This window comes from Crotalus tigris, unplaced genomic scaffold, assembly GCF_016545835.1.
Source record: "Crotalus tigris isolate CLP2741 ecotype Arizona unplaced genomic scaffold, ASM1654583v1 scf7180000019427.664434, whole genome shotgun sequence".
Lineage (NCBI taxonomy): Eukaryota > Metazoa > Chordata > Lepidosauria > Squamata > Viperidae > Crotalus > Crotalus tigris.
Genome location: NW_024097534.1, coordinates 209,039 through 226,405, shown reverse-complemented (window position 1 = coordinate 226,405; position 17,367 = coordinate 209,039). Strand labels below are relative to the sequence as shown.

Below are 17,367 nucleotides of genomic sequence, written 5' to 3'. Positions count from 1 at the left end.
TGGTTTCAACCTCCCAGGGTCACGTGATTCCCTTTTGCAGCCCTCTGCCAAGCAAAGTCCATGGGGGAAGCCGTATTCACTTCACAACCGTGTTGCTAACAACTGCAGTGATTTACTTCACAACTGTGGCAAGACAGGTCGTGCCAAACCTGCACAACTGGCTCGCTTAGCAACATAAATGTTGAGCTCCATGTGGCTGTAAGTCGAGGCACCAGGTAAGTCTTTGACTTACAACTGGTTGCTTAGCCACCAAAGTTAACAATCAATCCAATAAATGGGACTTAGGACCAGATTTGAGGTGACGACGGTCAGACTTCCTTGGCAGTCACGTGACCAAGCTTCAGATGACATTCATGGCCGTCTGCAGGAACCCATAGTCACGTGACCATGGTTCATGATGGCCTGGCCGAAAACTGGCCACTTTCATTTCCGGCAAAACTGCCCCCACGGTGAACCATCCGTTTGCTTAACAACCCGTAGCGTTCAATTCACCACTGCAAATTTGCTTCCGGTCCAATCTGTTTTACAGCTGTTGCAAGATACATATATCCATCATGGAGATGCTTCATTATAGTCACAGGGTCAAGGATTACCCGTACGTTGAGTTTGCAATGATGTTCAAGAGTCAACTTGAGGTAGCCCCAAAAGATTCGGGAACCCGCCTTCTTAACTTGCTGCCAGTTGGGGACACGTCAGTTAAAATTAAAACATCTTGGGTTTTCAAAGTCGAGAAGATGGGGTTTGGGAAGTGGCACACGCATGAAGCGACACACATGGGCGGGTCTTATAAGAAAGGGTGGTTTATTTGCAGCCTCATCTTTGCATGAATCACAGACATATCTTCCCTTGCATGGCCTCGAGATTGAATCACAGCTCCTGTCAAACTGTCTTTAGCGCAGGTTGACGAAGGCTTAACCCAGAAATGCTACATATAAAACACCCTGCTCTTCAGATACGGGATTTCCCCCCCCCCCAATCACAATTTGTGCTTCTAAATTTTCAGCAAAGCACCTCTGTTCTCTGTGCAGTAAGTAAACTGAATGTGCAAAGCAGGCAAAGCATTAGAAATATTAATTTATTCATGCTAAGTTTCTGGGTGTGCCCATGCACACTTACACACACATATAAAAGAGGCACCTGTTCCAAGTCTTTTTTTTTTTTTTAAAGAAAAATCAAATTTAGATGTAACGGCCATAGCTGTTAGAGACTAATTCTCTTTTTTCGTACTAGGCTTCTGCTAGGTGGTGAAGGGATTGCAAGACTGCCTGGGAAACTGTCACGGAACTTTGAAAATGAACATCACATGACTGCAGCAGCAGCCCTACAGCACCGCAGCAATCAGTAGCACTGAAACAGCCACACTTTCCCCAAATTTCATTCCCTAAAGGAGTTATGGGGTCCTGGATTTTGGACATATTCTGTAAATTAGCCTATTTGAGGTACCTTGGTTCAAAAACTATTGCCCTACAAGGCACAGTTTCACCCAGTTAAAAGTGATGAGCAGAAGAGTTTTAGTAGCATATAGTTTCCCCATTGGCTGGGGAATTCTGGAAGTCCACATATCTTAAAAGATGCAAGGTTTGAGAAACAATGGGGTAGCTTATTTCAAAGAAATCTGGTCTTTTTTTCCAGCACAGTGCTGATGAATCTACCACTGGGTGTCAGGATGGAGCAGCAATGAAATTCACAAACCCCTCTGCATTTCATTCTTGCCCATTTGCAGATTTGTCTTTTGGCTGTCTCTCCACTTCTTAATTAAAGACTTAATTTCACGCACTCCGACTCTTTGGTACTTCCTTTAAAAGAACAGCAGAGGAATTTTGTCCCTTTGGCTCCAGGGTGGATCTTCCCATCATCTCTAGTGAGGAACAAGGATGAGTTATCAGGGAGCTGCGGAAATTCCAATTAACAGACTCATCCGGGTGAAATAAATCAAGCTGGCAGCCACCATCAATCAATCCAAACGCTGCTCCTTTCATGTATCCATAGCGACTCACCTAAAATGGGGGAAAGCTTTGATTGCAGGGGTTGAAATTGCCATCCTGACTTATCTTGAGCCCGTTTATGAACTCACATCATCCACTGGACAGTTTCTGAAGAGCTGAAGAGAAATCCTGGATCCGCCAAAGGCTAATCTTTAACAAGCAATTCGCTCAAAGAGAGCATGAGAAGAAGGCCTCTCCCACCGTCCTTTAAAAACAAACAAGGGCCCAGGGCAGGATGCCCATTTTTTTATCCCTCAAGAGCAGGGGGTCTCCAAATTTGGCCACGTTAAGACGTGTGGACTTCAACTCCCAGAATGCCTCAGCCAGCCGGGGGGGGGGGGGTTGAAGTCCACACGTCTTAAAGTGTCCAAGTTTGGAGAGAGCCCTGCTCAGGAGTGAGGGACGCAAGGCTCCCGCTACAGAAAGGAAACTGAGGGAAGGTCCAAGGTGCCAGTTTGCTTCTTCCGGTACAAAAGATTGGCAGGTAGGTAGTTTAAGGGGCTGCATCCTCTCTCCCCTTCTACTCAGTTTTCACGGTGAATAAGGCGGCGGCTTCTCAGAAGGTGGAAAATACGGTGGGCAGTAACGAGGTGGAGCACCAGTTGGGGACCAGACCAAGCTCGGTGAGGGCGGTAACGAGAGCGGATCCTCCGGCAGGCCAGATGGGCTGGACGTTGTAAAGAGGCTGGAATGCTACAAGGAGAACAGAAGAGAGAGAAAAAACAGAATAACAGAGATAGGACCTTGGAGGTCTTCTAGTCCAACCCTTTGCTCAAGCAGGAAACCTTATACCATTTATACGTACACTGAGAGCTTTTGCAAAGGAGACAAATTCCTTGTGTGTCCAATCACAATTGGCCAATAAAGAATTCTATTCTATTCTGTTCTGTTCTGTTCTGTCCTATTCTATTCTATTCTATTCTATTCTATTCTATTCTATTCTATTCTATTCTATTCTATTCTATTCTATTCCTATTTCTACTCTATTCGACAATCTATTCTATTCCATTCCATTCCATTCCATTCTATTCTATTCTATTCAGATATTGAAATGCCTTTATTGGAGACTAGGACCTTAAGCAGTTTTACTGCAGATTATAAGGAGCTGCTTTGGACCCCGAGCCCTCAGTAGCTGGGACACCCCACCCCACCCCCATTGTTGTGCAGTACAAACTGACCAACTACATTTTCACCTGGCTCCAGCAAGGTTAATTTTTTTTCTTTTGTTTATTTGCATATTTATATCCTGCCTTTATTATTTTACAAGAATTCAAGGTGGCAGACATATCTAACACAACTTCCTCTTGTCCAAAGGTCACAAAAAGGGATCACGTGACCCACCGGGGGCCACTGCAACTGTCACAAGTACATGTTAGTTGCCAAGCCTCTGAATGTTGATCACGTGACCACGGGGATGCGGCAATAGTCGTGTGAAAAATGGCGGTCGGTGGCTTTTTTCCAGGGCTGCTGCAACTTCAAGCGGTCGATACGATGCATGATTGTAAAATGAGGACTATCTGTACAAAAAGAGTTCTTGGCGGAGGGAAGATCAAAGTTACACAACATACCTGGAAGTCGTACGCTGAATACGGCGGCAAGTGAGGCGTGCTGTGATAAGTGTTGTACGAGGTCACCTGGGGTCGTGAGTAATAGGACACAGCTGGCCGTGGGTTTTCGACCGAGCAGGTAAGAGTAGGATGAGTGGGCACCTGAAAAGAAGGAAGAGCGGAAAAGATTATATGGCTTTGAGGAGGATTAATCCGACCATACTACTTGGTGGAAAATCTTCTCCCTCCAGGGGTTAAGAAAGCCCCAATCTCTTGGCCTGCCACAAACGGGTCGAAACCTGTCTGCCTAGCCTTGCGTGGGGAGACACACGGGCCCACACAGCCATGGGGCTGGTCGACCCCCATGAGACCCCCTCCCGGCCTCTATTAACCACTCCGTCTCCCCATCTTGGAATTCTCCATTTTTTTTTGTAATTTTGCAATGTTTTACATCTTTTTAAATATTAATCTTAAACTATTTAAACTATTTGTCTGAAATGGCATAGGACAAGGGGTCTTTAAACGTGGCCCTTTTATGACTTGTGGATTTCAGTTCCCAGAATTCCTCAGCCAGGCACGTTGGCTGAGGAATTCCGGGAGTTGAAATTCACAAGTCATAAAAGGGCCAAGTTTGAAGGCCCCCTGGTGTAGAGAGGGAATGATTTGGTCTTATTCTACTTTGCATTCTGTGAAATTTATCTACAATTTGTGCAGGGGGGGGGGCAAGGAGAGGAAGACGCGCTCTTAATGGCATTCAGACTAAAAGGCTTTCCCTCAGACTTCACTTCCGTTGTCTTGGCATGCCCCTTTGTTCAAAGGAAGCCTGCCCAGAAATACATCATGGTGGGCTCACAGCCAAAATGAATCCTCCCATTACAGTGAAAGGGCTGTTTTTCAGACCAGCTGGCAGCATCTGGCTGATCCAGAGGAGAGCTAAACCCAGATTTGATTAGGGCGTGGACCCAGAAAATCCCAGGATGGTAGGTTAGGCTAGAGAGCTGGAAGGAAGCAATGGCTAACTGGGTTTAGAGAACGATTCACTTAAAAAATTGGCTTAGCCACTCTGGCAAAAAAGTCGTAAAATGAGGCACAACTCACTTAAGAATGACCTTCCTTAGCGTCAGAAATCTGGGGCTCAACTGTATTTGTAAGTCAGGGACTATCTATATACAAAGCCACGCCATGGTTTCAATCAGTCCATCAGAATAGATCAGGAAGGGACCTTGGAGGTCTTCTAGTCCAACCCCCTGCTCAAGCAGGAGACATTATATCATTTCTGACAGGTGGCTGTCCAGTCTCGTCTTAAAAACCTCCAGTGATGAAGTACCTAGAACTTCTGGTGGCGAGCTGTTCCACTGGTTAATTATCCTCACGGTTTGGAAGTCTCTCCTTCGTTCCAGGATTGTTTGGGTTCATCTATCTGTTGTGCAAACTCGGCCACTGAGATGTCTAAACCCACATTGTCAACTCAGTTCAATCTGTTGTTGGTTTGTCCAACAGTCTCTGAAATGGCCGAGCTTTGTACCAGCTTTCGGACTTACCATATCTTTAAAACCACCCAGGACGGCCGCTGTGATGATGCCTAGAACCAAACCCAAGATATTCAATACTGTTGCAGACCACAGCAATTGGTAGAGATGGACGATATCCTGGCAACTGCTGACATCGATAAATTCATAATAGCCGCCGGAAATCTCCATCCTGCTGGACAGGAAGAAGCGAACGTTTTCAACGGGATCAAAGCTAAACCTCACAGCCTTATAGGTTTAAAAAACCAGGGTTAAAAAAAAAAACCTGTAAAATCGGATCTGTCACCTGGTGACCCGAGTTACAACTGGGAGGGAAAAGCTTCATCACGGTCGTAACTCGAGAACTACATGTTAAGATTGGGAAAGTAGATGAATAAGACTTCAGGAATACCCAATTGCCTATTGGGGGGGGGCATCATCTATCAAAACAAACCAGGTTTGCTTGTGGACCTGGCATTTGGTGGCTTGACGTGTCCTTCGGCCACCAAAACCAGATTTGAAAGGACAAGTAGCGACCAGTTGGGGAGTAGCCAAATCCTTATGATGCGGCATGAAACCCAATTTAAAAATCATTTTTCCCTCCTCAGAGATTGCAAAACTATCTGGGCTTGACCACGTGTGGTGTAGCAGCGCGGTCTGCCCTACTCACCTTCCGCAGTGGTACAAGTCGCAACAGAAGCAGGTGTTGGTTTTGATCTTTGGGACGCAAGAACTCCGGGGCTGCGGGTGGCAAATGGTCTGTGGGAGAGAGAAAAGCACTGAGTGGGTTTTTGGGAGGTATCTTCACAAAGACTCTGGGAGGATCCCTTTTCTAGATGCCTATGGAGATTCTCAGTCCTCCAGCTCATGGTTTGTCCCAAAGGCGCTTTTTTCACGAGGCAACTGGACTCTCTGGTTTTTCTTTGAAGACCTTTCGCTTCTCATCTAAGGAGCTTCTTCAGCTCTGACTGGATGGTGGGGAGTGGAAGGATTTATACTCCTTGCAGACGGCTGGTCATTTGCATTCCTTTAGAGTCGTTGAGGCCGCTTCAGTTTGAGACGCAGACAACACAGACTCATCCCCAACAGCCTGCGTCTGAGGTCAACAGTGAAGGGACACCGGGCAGAAAACATCCTGTAGAAAGCACAGCTCCACAACACAGTCCTTTCAGTCGTTCCAAGAAAGTTCCACGCTCATTTGCACTACTCAGGTGACCCTGAGGACACAAACCTCCAAGGGCCCTCAATGACCGCCTAAAAGAAGGCAAATGACTAGCTGTCTGCGAGGAGTATAAATCCTCCCATTTCCCCACCATCCAGTCAGAGCTGAGGAAGCTTCTGGGATGAGAAGCAAAACGTCTTCAAAAAAAAAAAACAAAAACAAAGGGAGTCCAGTTGCCTCTTGAAAAAGCAGCTCTGGGACATCCCTTTTCTAGCTTGGCATCATTTTTCTTTTCTTGCTGCAAAGGGGACCTTGATGTGGAACGCGGCAAGGAAATTTAACTTTAGCCCTGCCCGCAGCACGCAGACAACCACATGTTGAGCTTTTCTCACTGGAAATCCAAACCATTTGTGATAAAAAAAAATGTGACGCCTGGGAAGAGCATTTGGTTCCTCCAGCCTGTAGCTGACAGAAGAGAATAAAATCACACAGCTCCGTTTCTAAAGAGGGGAGAAAAGGAAGAATTGGTTTTGGGGTGGGGTGGGCAGGGTGGAAATCTGACTTACTTTGGGCTGGGTGGTGCTTTTGGCATAGTAGTGGCAGCGTCCTGCATAAAGTGGCCTCAGGTCCTGTAAAAAGAAAATTCCCCCCCATCCCCAATTTTAAAACAGTTCAAGCAGCCACATTTTAAAATCAGAAGCAGAGACAAATACAGGTAGTCCTCCAGTTACAGCTGTTCGTTTAGTGACTATTTGAAGTTTCAACAGCACTGGTAAAAATGACTTGTAACTATAACACCGAGTTTCAGGAAACAGCTGTGTTGCTGTACTAAACCCCCCTGCAGCGCTTCGCTTAGTCACTATGGTGAGAAAGGTCGTAAAACGGGGGCAAAACTCACTCAACAAATACCTTGCTTAGCAACGGACATTTTGGGCCGGTGAATCATGCGGTCGTTAAGAGAGTACGGCTTCCCCCGATTGAATTGGCTTGTCAGAAGCCAGCTGGGAAGGTCGCAAAGGGTGATCACGTGACCCCGGGACACTGCAACCGTCCTAAGTACCTGCCAGTTGCCAAGTGCCAGAACTCTGATCACGTGACCCCGGGGAAACGGCAACACTGGTAAGTGTGAAACTTCAAACAGTCACTAAATGAAGGATCGAAAGTCGAGCACTACCTGTACAGGTAACCCTTGACATCACCACAACTGAGCCCAAAACGTCTGCTGGTAAGGGAGACATTTTTTAAGGGAGTTTTGCCCCATTTTAAGTGAATCCCTTAAACCAGGGCTTTTCAACCTTTTCACCCATCGTACCACTTTTAGGATATGGCAACATCCGAGTACCACCAGTTGCCTAGCAAGGTGTCAAAAACTTGATGACCAAAAAAAAAAAAAAAGGAAAAAAATGATAAAGTACAGGTAGTCCTTGACTTACAATAGTTCGCTTAGTGACTGTTCGAAGTTACAATGGCACTGAAAAAAGTGCCCCCCCCAAGCCACAGCCAAGCAAGACACCTGCATGTCCACCTGGCGGTGCTCTTCCTCCTGTCCTAGGTTTTCATTGTTGTGAGCATTTCCGTTGAGGATTGGCAGTGAGGGTGGGGTGGGGGGGGGTGGATTTTTATTCCCTATCTACTAGGTGACCAGCAGGTTTTGGTCACTTCATATCACCCTGGGACACTGTGACCGTCATAAATATGAATCAGTTGCCAAGCATCTAAATGTAAATCACAAGACCTTGGAGATGCTGCAACATTCCAGTTGATCGGCGCTTCTTCAGGGCTCAGCAGAAGCACCAGGATCAGCGCCGAGCTCCAGCTGGAGCCTGGTGCTGATCCTGGCGCTTCCGCTGAGCCCTGACAGCCCTGCAGCTCCAGCCATCTCTCGCTCAGGCTTGTGCGGTGCTGCCACCGGTTCAGCTCATTCCCCTCCCCCACTACCACTTTTCTAGGATAGTCACGTACCACCTGCCAGGTGCCAATGTACCATAGGTGGTACCCGTGCCACTGGTTGAAAAGCCCTGCAGTTGAACAGTTGAGAAGGTGGTCACCCGATTGCTAAGTGATTCTGGCACCCCCATTGACTTTGCTTGTTGGTGACCCTGGGACACGGTCATAAGTATGAGTCAGTTGCCAAGGGTCTGAATTTTGATGTGAGCAACAAAGGTCGTAAGTGAAAAATGGTCATTGGTAAGGGAGACACGTTGTAATGAACTGTTGTTAAGTTGAGGTTTGCCTGTACTCAAATTCAGGCAGGCAAGGCTGGGTGTTTGTCCGTTCCCCACCCAACCCCTCTAGATTTGTACTCACAATGTGCCTGGCAGCAAACACGCCGTCCACAATCGCACAGCAGAAGGCAGCAATGACCCCAAAAGTGATGAATACGATGGAGGCGACCAGCTGTGGAGGACAGGAGGGAACACAAGGAGAAACTGCTGCTCAGTTGCAAAACAGCTGGCACGTCACCTCAGGCGGGCAGCCCTTCTGCCTCCTGGCACCTGCCGAGAGCTATTTTAAGACTCCGCCAGCGTTCCCCAGAAGCTCTGTTTACACATATGGAGGGCAAAGCATGTATTTTAATGCTTGACCTATTCTGGGATGCAGCAACCTTCCAGGATAGGGGGCTACAGGCAAAGTCTGCCAAAGATTTTTGACTTGGTCCCCTGCATCGTGCACACACGCACGCATCCCCAACACACAAAAAGGATTAACTGGGAGGATGGGATTGGGGGAGACCCTCTCCCTGGGGGTCCAGCAATGTCAGCCAGCCTTGAGAAAAAAAAACTGGATCTAGCTGCTTGGTGAACACACTGGTGTAAATGACCGTAATATGAAGGACCTTCAATCATCTAAAGATGTTAATAACAGCGGGGTCTTCAACATGGACCAAATGGGCCCCCAAACAGACATTCCCTGGGTTGCTGATGGATATAAAACACCTCAATTTTTCTGTTATTAAATCTAGCATTCTCTTAAATACCACTGTTGCCATATCTTTCTAGTGGAAGGTTTTGGGCTTGTCTTAATGTGGGCTTTTTCTCATCCTACCTATCTTCTGAAGTTCTCAAGGACGTGGACTTTGTGTCTTGCTTGCCTACGGTCTCTTATCATTTGTGTGAAAAGGTAATTAGTTTCCCACAAGGAAGTAGCTACTGACAGTTTGAAGGGCTTCACAACTAGACCTTCCTACTACCATGGTTCCTACTTTCCTTGGTGATGGTTATCCCACCTGTTTGAAGACACGGAGACAGAACACAAAGGAGTAGAACCCTGGAAGAGCAGCTGAGAATGCAACACGGAACAGAACAATAGAGATTTGTTCATCCCAACATCACTTCCTGGTCAACTGGTCACTTAGGGAACCTGGCTGCCTGGCCACACCTCATTGGCCTCCTGGACAACTGCTGTTCCACCTGTCTTACTATCACCTGATGGTCTACCCCAAGGTACTTCTATTTCCATTTATATTTTCCCTTTTTTTTCCCCGTGAAAGCAGATGGACCACAGTTTTGAACACCAGCTCAGAATCACGACCACGAAGGGAAAAGAAAGGCAGGAAGAGAAATCTGTTGACGGGGTTCCTGGTTTCATGGCGGTTTCTTAGATATCACAATATTATCCCCTAGCGCTGTCTGAGACAGTCCGGAGAGGGCAAAAGAAAGCCACATCCTCATTTGGGGGTGCTTCTTTCCCCGGTGCTCCCTTTTTCAGCTCCAGGGGAGGCTCCACCAAAGAAGCTTCAGCCATTCAAATGAAGTCCAAAGATGAAGTCTATCCAGGTGACCCGGATCTGCTCTTTCATTCCCTCTGAGTAAAAAATACAGGCAGCCTCTCTTGGTTCACGGCAGTTGATGACGTAATCCAGATTCTAATCTAGGCTCTTCCTTCTGGTGGAAGGCAGTGGATGGATTGAGGATTTGGCTGATCAGAAAGAGGTCAATCCATAGAAGCAGCCCTTGACTTGATGAGCCGATAATTAAAGACCTATCTGCATCCCCCTTCCCTAAAGTGCACCAGGGAGAACAGCCATGGGAAATGGCTAGACCAGGGTTCCCCAAACCCCGGTCCGTGGACTGATACCGGCCCGCGGCATGCCAGCAACCGGGTGGCACAAACAAGCAAAGCCCCATCTGCAGGATGCAGGCAGCACACAAAACCACACCCCGTCCGGTCGATGGAAAAACCTCTCTCCATGGAACTGGTCCCTGGTGCCCAAAAGGTTGGGGACCTCTGGCCTAGACGGTTCCAGTTGAGTGAAGAGATCGGTCTTCTTCAGATAAATTTGATCCCAAGATCTGGGATGTCATGGGTTGCCAGAATGTCTCTTCTTCAGATGAAGAGCCCAACCCTCAAGCCCCAGGAAAGACAGAGCATCCAGTGCCTTGCCGATCATCTGGATGAATTCTCTTGAAAGATTACTTGAGCACTCCTAGCCTGGCTATCAAAGGGACTTATTTCCTGAGTTTATATAATACCACCTTATTTATCAAATAGGCCGAGCTTGTCCCTGTTAGATCAAAACCTATACTCCCGCACCAAAGTATAAAGTTAAAAGCCAACAAAATGCTGCATGGCATAAAAATACAGTTGCTAGGCCTTTAGTGACCAAAATGGGGCAATCTTTAGGGATTGTTGCTACCCAGACATTTTGACGAGGTTAGGAAGAAACCCTGTGGTAAGGTGGGCGGGCCAATACATTTAATAAATAAAAATAAAATAGAGGAAGCACTGTGCATGGCACAAGAGCCAGGTTCAACTTCCTCATCCTCCAGTTGAGTCAATCAAGTGGTAGAAAGATCTCAGTTTAAGAAACCAGAAAACTGTTGTCCATCTGAGTTAACAGGTGTCTGATTTAGTAGCATTTCCTACGAATATTAGTGGCAGAAGTCATGCTTTGAATGCAACCTATCTCCAAGTAAGGTTGGGAAGGACTTCTGGGCAAAAAAGTCTTGTGGCTGGATCAGACCAAGGAGCCAACTAATTCAGCCTCCACATATACATATATCTTTTAATTCCCAACCCAATCCTTTCTCCAGGAGTCTGAGTTTGACTTTCTATTCAAATTCCAAGCAAAGATATTAAGTGGGAAGTCCTCTAAATGTTTAGGATAACTCTCTGACTCATCTCCTCCTCTACCGGGAACCAGGCGGCATTCTTCGTAAGAACATCCCTTCAAAAATAGACAGGTCAGGTTTGAAATATTTGGCAACGGTTGATCTCAGCCATGAAGGTCCACCTTCCGCTTATAGAGGAGAAATAAAAAAAATAGTTGGAAGAGCTTGGAATTAAGGAGAAACTTCCTAAGAGGGAGGACAATTAACCAGTGGAACGGCCTGCCTTCAGAAGTTGTGGGTGCTTCATCACTCGAGGTTTTTAAGAAGAGACTGGACAAGCCATTTCTCAGAAATGGTATAGGGTCTCCTGCTTGAGCAGGGGGCTGGAATAGAAGACCTCCAAGGTCCCTTCCAGCTCTATTCTGGTTCTGGGAAGTCATGAATGCTAGTTAATTAACTGATTTGAACGCTCCTAATTTGCTTCTGGGTTGTTCTAAACTAAGAACGCAGTTTTAACCCACAAGTCTACAATATGGCATAGCGGCTTCATCGGGCTAACATCCAAGTCTCTATTTAACAAGAGTTTTTTTAAAAAAGAAAGAGAAGGGAGGGAAGGGGGTCAGTTTGAGATCACTGGTCAATGGAGATGAGAATTCTGATGGAAGGAGGAGGGGTTGTAACCCAATTTTACTTCCTGCTTAACTGTAAAGCCTGCTACTCCTAGCCCAAGCCACCTTCTGGGTTCTGCAGGAACAGGAGCAAACAGTGAGTTGAGGCTGAAATCTTGAGCCATACTAGGTGTGCCTAGTATGAAGGCTGGATTATTTCAGAACCTTCTCTCAATGCATAATTCAGTACTGAGACGGTCAAGTGGGTCACGATTCTCCTTTTCAAGAGGATCAAGCTGTAATCCTGGCTTGTGGCAGATGTCTACCACTGAGTTATAAATTCCCTTGATTAAGGGGGGTGGGAAAAGCTTCTCTCCACGCTACTGAACTTCCCGCTTGTCAGGTTAAGGGACAAAAAAGAAAGAAAGAACTACAAGGCAGAAATGTCTGCTTTGGGAGCAAGAGAAGAGAAAGAAAATGATATAAAAAAGCCCTCTAATCATACATGGACACAAAAGTAGTTTCACCGGCAGATCAACTTACCATTTGCCTTTTATTTTCGATCAAATTGGATCCGATAATGCCAAGAAATGACCCAAAGCCCAGCTGAAAGGAAAAGGATTTAAAATGTTTTACATTCTGGTCTGGAAGACAACTGACTTTTTCTGCACAGTCGAATTTGGAAACAGAGTAGGAAGGAGGACGATAAACTCACGCGAACAAATATTTCAATATTTTTATCCCAGCATATATGGGAACATGGGCGGATCAGGCAATATACAATGCAATAATTACAAAGATTTGACCTTGCTAGTTTTCTCCTGGTCAGTTAAGACTGACCCAGTTGAGTGAGTCTTAGGAAAAAAATGGGAGTCAAAGAATTATGGGAAAATCATTGGTACAGGTACCAATGGTTAGGAATTTAATTGTATTTTGTATGAATAAATGGAAAATAAAAACTTTTTAATAAAAAAAAAGAATTATGGGGAAATAAAGAGCTAAATATGTATATAGGTAGTCCTCAATTCACAACACTTCATTTAGTGACCTTTCAAAGTTACAACGGCATTGGAAAAAGTGACCTGTGACTGTTTTTTGCACTTAGGACCACTGCAGCATCATGGTCACGTGATCAAAATTCAGACCGCTTGGCAACTGACTCGTATTTATGACGGCCACAGTGTCCTGGGGTCATTTTGCAACTTTTTGACTAAGCAAAGTCAACGGGGAAGCCAGATCCGTTTTACAACTGTGTTACTAATTGAATACCTGCAGTGATCCACTTAACAATTGTGGCAAGAAAAGCCGTAAAGGGGGGAAGCACTTACTTAACATCTGTCTCGCTTAGTGACAGAAATTTTGGGCTCACTCGTGGTCGTAAGTCGAGGACTAGCTGTATAGTAAATCTCTTCCCCTTATTTCATATCTTTGTTCTTGGCCTGTTCTAAAACATCAATCACCACCTTCCTGACTTTACGTTAAGATTGTTCATGCTTAGAAAAAGATGGAGGAAATGCTTTGGATTTTACATCAACCCGGCAATTTTCTCTGCCTGAAAGAAATTTTGCTATTCAGGGCATCATGTTAACATCCTTGTTCCTCCCACCTTAAACCATCCTTAATGCTTATAAGAGTTCCAAGGCAAGAGTCCAGGTTTTTCGTTCTGTCCTGGAATTCTCTACTTACAATAGCTCCCGGGTAGTAACCCCCAACAGTCACGTTTTGAGTACGTGTGGTTGCAGCAAGGCCCACGGTCAGAATTAGGAGCGAGACGATAAGGAGGGTCACGGTGACATAGAGAGAATTTCGCTTTTTTCTGTTGAAAGACCCTAGAGAGATACACAGAGGAATAACGATAAAAGGATGTGCCTAATCTGTCAGCTACTAGTCCACCAGGAGGCCACTTCCATCTCCTACGTGTTCCGCTGAAGTTCACTGAGAGAGCCATAAAAGAACTTTTCCAAACATCGATGGAGATTCTCAATCATCCAGGAGGTTGAACAGATAATAACAATGTACGGACATGTAATATGTTCCGAAGCATGAATTTATGAGCTAAAGGTGCTTTTCCAAAAAGCAATTGGACGTTCTTGCATTCTTGGCTTTTTTTTTCCCCTTTGAAAACATTTCAAAGGCCTAGGGAAATTCACTTATATTACCCCAAAATGAAGATCACCCTTATCAGACAGTTTGGAGCAGTGGTTCTCAACCTTTCTAATGCCGTGACCCCATAATACAGTTCCCCATGTTGTGGTGACTCCCAAGTGGGTGTGGCCACCAATAAGAGGGAGTAGGACAGCTAGGGAAAAGGGAAAAAAATGGCGGACAGCATGGTTTGGCAACCCCCATGAAATGGTTGTTTGACCCCAAATGGGGTCCCGACCTACAGGTTGAGAACCACTGGTTTGGAGGAACATCTTCTCACACTAACCAAATCTTCATTCACACTCCTACAAAGTAGGAGCTTGAGATGACTTTCTCTAGAACAGTGGTTCTCAACCTTTTTAATGCCGCGACCCCCAACTGGTTGTAAGTCGAGGACTACTCAACCGGTCATAAGTCGAGGACTACTCAACTGGTGCAGCACCGTTTGCAGAATGGGACTTTTGGCGGCCTCAGCAGGGCAGAGACAGCCTGGACAATTCCTATTGGCTTTTGAAAGCCAATAGAATTAGACTCTTATTCAAGAGAGTCTATTCTATTGGCTTTCAAAAGCCAGTAGAATAAAAGGGAGTAGCACAGCTAAGGAAAGGGGGAAAAAATGGCGGACTGTGTTGTTTGGCGACCCCCGTGAAATGGTCGTTTGACCCCAAATGGGGTCCCGACCCACAGGTTGAGAACCGCTGCTCTAGAAGGTGAATGGTGAGCACACAGGTCACCAACCCACAATGTGGCCAACCGGGTTAGCTTCTTCCCATGATGAAACCTCAGAACAGGGAAATGGAAAACCAAAGGGACCAAGTGACAGCCCATAAATTATCTGAACACAAGAAATGACGATGGCCAACTATGGATTCCTATTTCAAAGGCAGACAAGGAAGCAGAGACCATGGTTAACTAACTGGATCCTAATTACTGGGAGGAAAGGGAAGAACCCTATTTCTGAAGGGGGGGGTGTCACCTTTTATCAGGTGCTTTCAATTTGGGTGGCTAGCTTCTCTCCCCTCTCCCCCCCCCAGCCCCTTTTCTTTGAAACAGTTCTCTTTTTGGTACTCCTATCCTGAATCTCCTAGGAAAGCTTCAAGGGGCACAAACGGGGGGGGGGGTTGCCCCCAGCATTTTCTCTCCTCTCTCTCCGCCCCCTCCCCCGCTTCGCTTTGCAAGAGGTCCGCTGCACGCTGGGAACTCTTTCCTCTGGGAAACCCCTTCAAGTTCAGGCTGGCTGCTCCAAGTCCAGAGATTTAACCTTCTCCTTATTTGGAACAGGGGATGGGAAGCAGGTCTCTTGGAAATATGTGGGTGGAGGGGGGAGGGCAAGGAAGGGAAAGAGGAGAGAGGCTGAACCGGGCCTCTCAGCTCCCCCTGGCCTTCCAACCGCCACCCCAATCTCTCCAGCTGGCCGAGGGACCCCTCCCCAGGCTGCGCCCAGCCGGCCCTCTCCAATTACGCACGGCGCCCGGGCGCGCTCGGCTCGCTGGAAAGAGCCCGCGGGGCTCGCCCCGTCCTCCTGCCCGGCCGCCCTTCTGCCCCCCGTCCTGACAGCGCCCACCGACCCCACTCACCGGCCGAGGTGGAGAGCGAGATGTCACTGGAGCTCGGCGGAGCCAAGGCCTGGCGCATGGCGCTGGCGGTGCGCCTCCTGCGCCCCCGGCCTGCGGAGCCGCAAGGCGCACAGCTACCGGGCGCGGAGCATCCTCCCGCAGCGCTCCCGGTCGGGGCCGGCGGCTGGTGGCGCTTGCGCAAGGCGGGGGAGAGAGAGAGAGAGAGCCTGGTGAAGGCAGCTGCGCGCCCAGAGGCGAGGAGAGGAGGGGTCCCGGCTGTTGCGCCGATCCTCGCGGGGTTGAGATGCGCCGGATTCCCAGCGTGGAAGAGCCCTGCGCCTCGATCCAGGGCGGGGTGGGGGGCTCGGAAAGGGGACCGCTTCTTTTGGATTCTGCCCCTGCAACGCTGAAAGATGCAAAGCCAGGGAGGGCTGGGTGGGTGAAAAAAAAAACACCTTCCCAAAGGCGAAAATTGCGCTTTGAACGCAAAATGCAGGCGTAGGAGCTCAAATCCCCCAAAAGGCAACGAGCATAGATTAAAATGGGCTCTGAGATGCATCAGTGCCACGTTTCATTGATGAAACTCTCCGTTCAGCCAATGGAAGATCGCACGTTCGGTTGGATAGATCCTCGACCTGCTTTTCTGTATTAGCCTGCCTTGCAGACCAGCCTTTCATTAATAAGACATTTCTGATCGCATATTTTGGCTGCTTCCTGTGCTAGGAATATCTCGGGACAGATTTATCTCACTGTCTTTTAATTTTGAAAAGGGTTGGGGTTTGCAATAAATGGGTTCTTCAGCCGTATTTTTGGATAAATGGCCGGGTTTAATGCAAAGAAATATAAAAAGCACTTCGGCAATATGACTTACGGATTGATGGTCAAGGTCTGGCCTAAGTTACTTCTCAAATAATTTGAAGAGGAGGAATGAATTAGAAAAGCAGAATCCTGAAGGTCTTTGCAAAACAAGCAAAGGAATACACAAAATTCTTCATAAACAAGGAAAAGGTCAATAATGTAAGCAAAAAAGGAAATTTATTGCAATAGTTATAGTTGGAAAAAGGCCTTCAACAGGATAAAACCCTATAAGAAAAAACAAAGAGCATCCCCCCCCCCCCATAAAACAGCTCTATTGCTTTAGAACTGTCTTGGTAAACTTTTGAAATAAGCAGATCTGAAATTGTAGCTGTGCCTTTGATACGAATTCTTCCTCATGAATGCAGAACTGAGATCTAAAAGATGGGGAGTTCAGAATTTTAAAAATTCCGGATGTAGCAGATCATTCTGGCAAGTCTTAAGGCACAAGGAAGCTTTCAAAAGAAAAGTAAAATCGAAAGTCACTCCTGGGAAGTCAGGCTCTCTCCCAGGATTAAATCTTTTTCCTTGAGGGGCAGAGGTAGCCAGGAGGGGGCAGAAGATAATTTAAAAAGGGGGGAAAAGAACAGACATCTATCTAGTCAGTGTAACCTGATCATCCAGAGCCAAAAATAGAAAATGCTTTGGAAAACACATCTATCTGGCTATGTCAAGAGTGTTACTCCTTTTTCCAATGTGGCCTCTTTCTGTAGGGCGGTGGGGGTAGAATGTCCTGCTTCTAAGTGGGGGGAAGGTTTTAGGAAAAATAGATAAATCATATTTACAGGAGACAAGGGAGGCTGGGAGGCTGGAGGCCCCAGCTGGAAGTCAGCAAAATAAATTCTATTCTATTCTATTCTATTCTATTCTATTCTATTCTATTCTATTCTATTCCGAAACAAGCACATTTAGATGGCAAATTCTGGGAGTCAAAATCCACAGATTGCCAA

At 46.6% G+C, this 17,367-nt stretch overlaps 2 protein-coding genes across 3 annotated transcripts in view; one reads left to right on the top strand and one right to left on the bottom strand.

The window, feature by feature from the left end:
- Positions 1-1,065: 1,065 nt before the first annotated feature.
- TMEM255A (transmembrane protein 255A) lies at positions 1,066-15,987 on the bottom strand. 2 transcript variants are annotated; one of them, XM_039362374.1, is made up of 9 exons: positions 15,584-15,987; positions 13,548-13,690; positions 12,405-12,467; positions 8,510-8,599; positions 6,769-6,831; positions 5,711-5,799; positions 5,074-5,236; positions 3,554-3,694; positions 1,066-2,678 (listed from the first exon to the last, which is right to left on the bottom strand). In XM_039362374.1, the coding sequence occupies exons 1-9, from the start codon at positions 15,639-15,641 to the stop codon at positions 2,517-2,519; spliced, it is 972 nt and encodes a 323-aa protein (XP_039218308.1). In that variant the 5' UTR covers positions 15,642-15,987; the 3' UTR covers positions 1,066-2,516. The 2 variants fall into 2 exon arrangements, with proteins under 2 accessions (XP_039218308.1, XP_039218309.1); XM_039362375.1 differs by having other exon boundaries at positions 5,074-5,233; positions 15,584-15,983.
- Positions 9,616-17,367, top strand: part of ATP1B4 (ATPase Na+/K+ transporting family member beta 4) — a 20,585-nt gene continuing 12,833 nt past the window's right edge. The window contains exon 1 of the mRNA XM_039362382.1: positions 9,616-9,645. Coding sequence (XP_039218316.1) covers positions 9,631-9,645 — 15 coding nt within the window. The 5' untranslated portion in view covers positions 9,616-9,630. The remainder of the gene's footprint in view (positions 9,646-17,367) is intronic.

Coding starts and splice junctions, on each gene's coding strand:
- TMEM255A (XM_039362374.1), bottom strand. CDS start 15,641: ATGCGCCAGGCCTTGGCTCCGCCGAGCTCCAGTGACATCTCGCTCTCC. Junction 8,600..12,404: donor TCGAAAATAAAAGGCAAATG/GTAAGTTGATCT, acceptor TGTCCTCCACAG/CTGGTCGCCTCCATCGTATT. Junction 3,695..5,073: donor TGGGTGGTTTTAAAGATATG/GTAAGTCCGAAA, acceptor CCTTCTTTTCAG/GTGCCCACTCATCCTACTCT.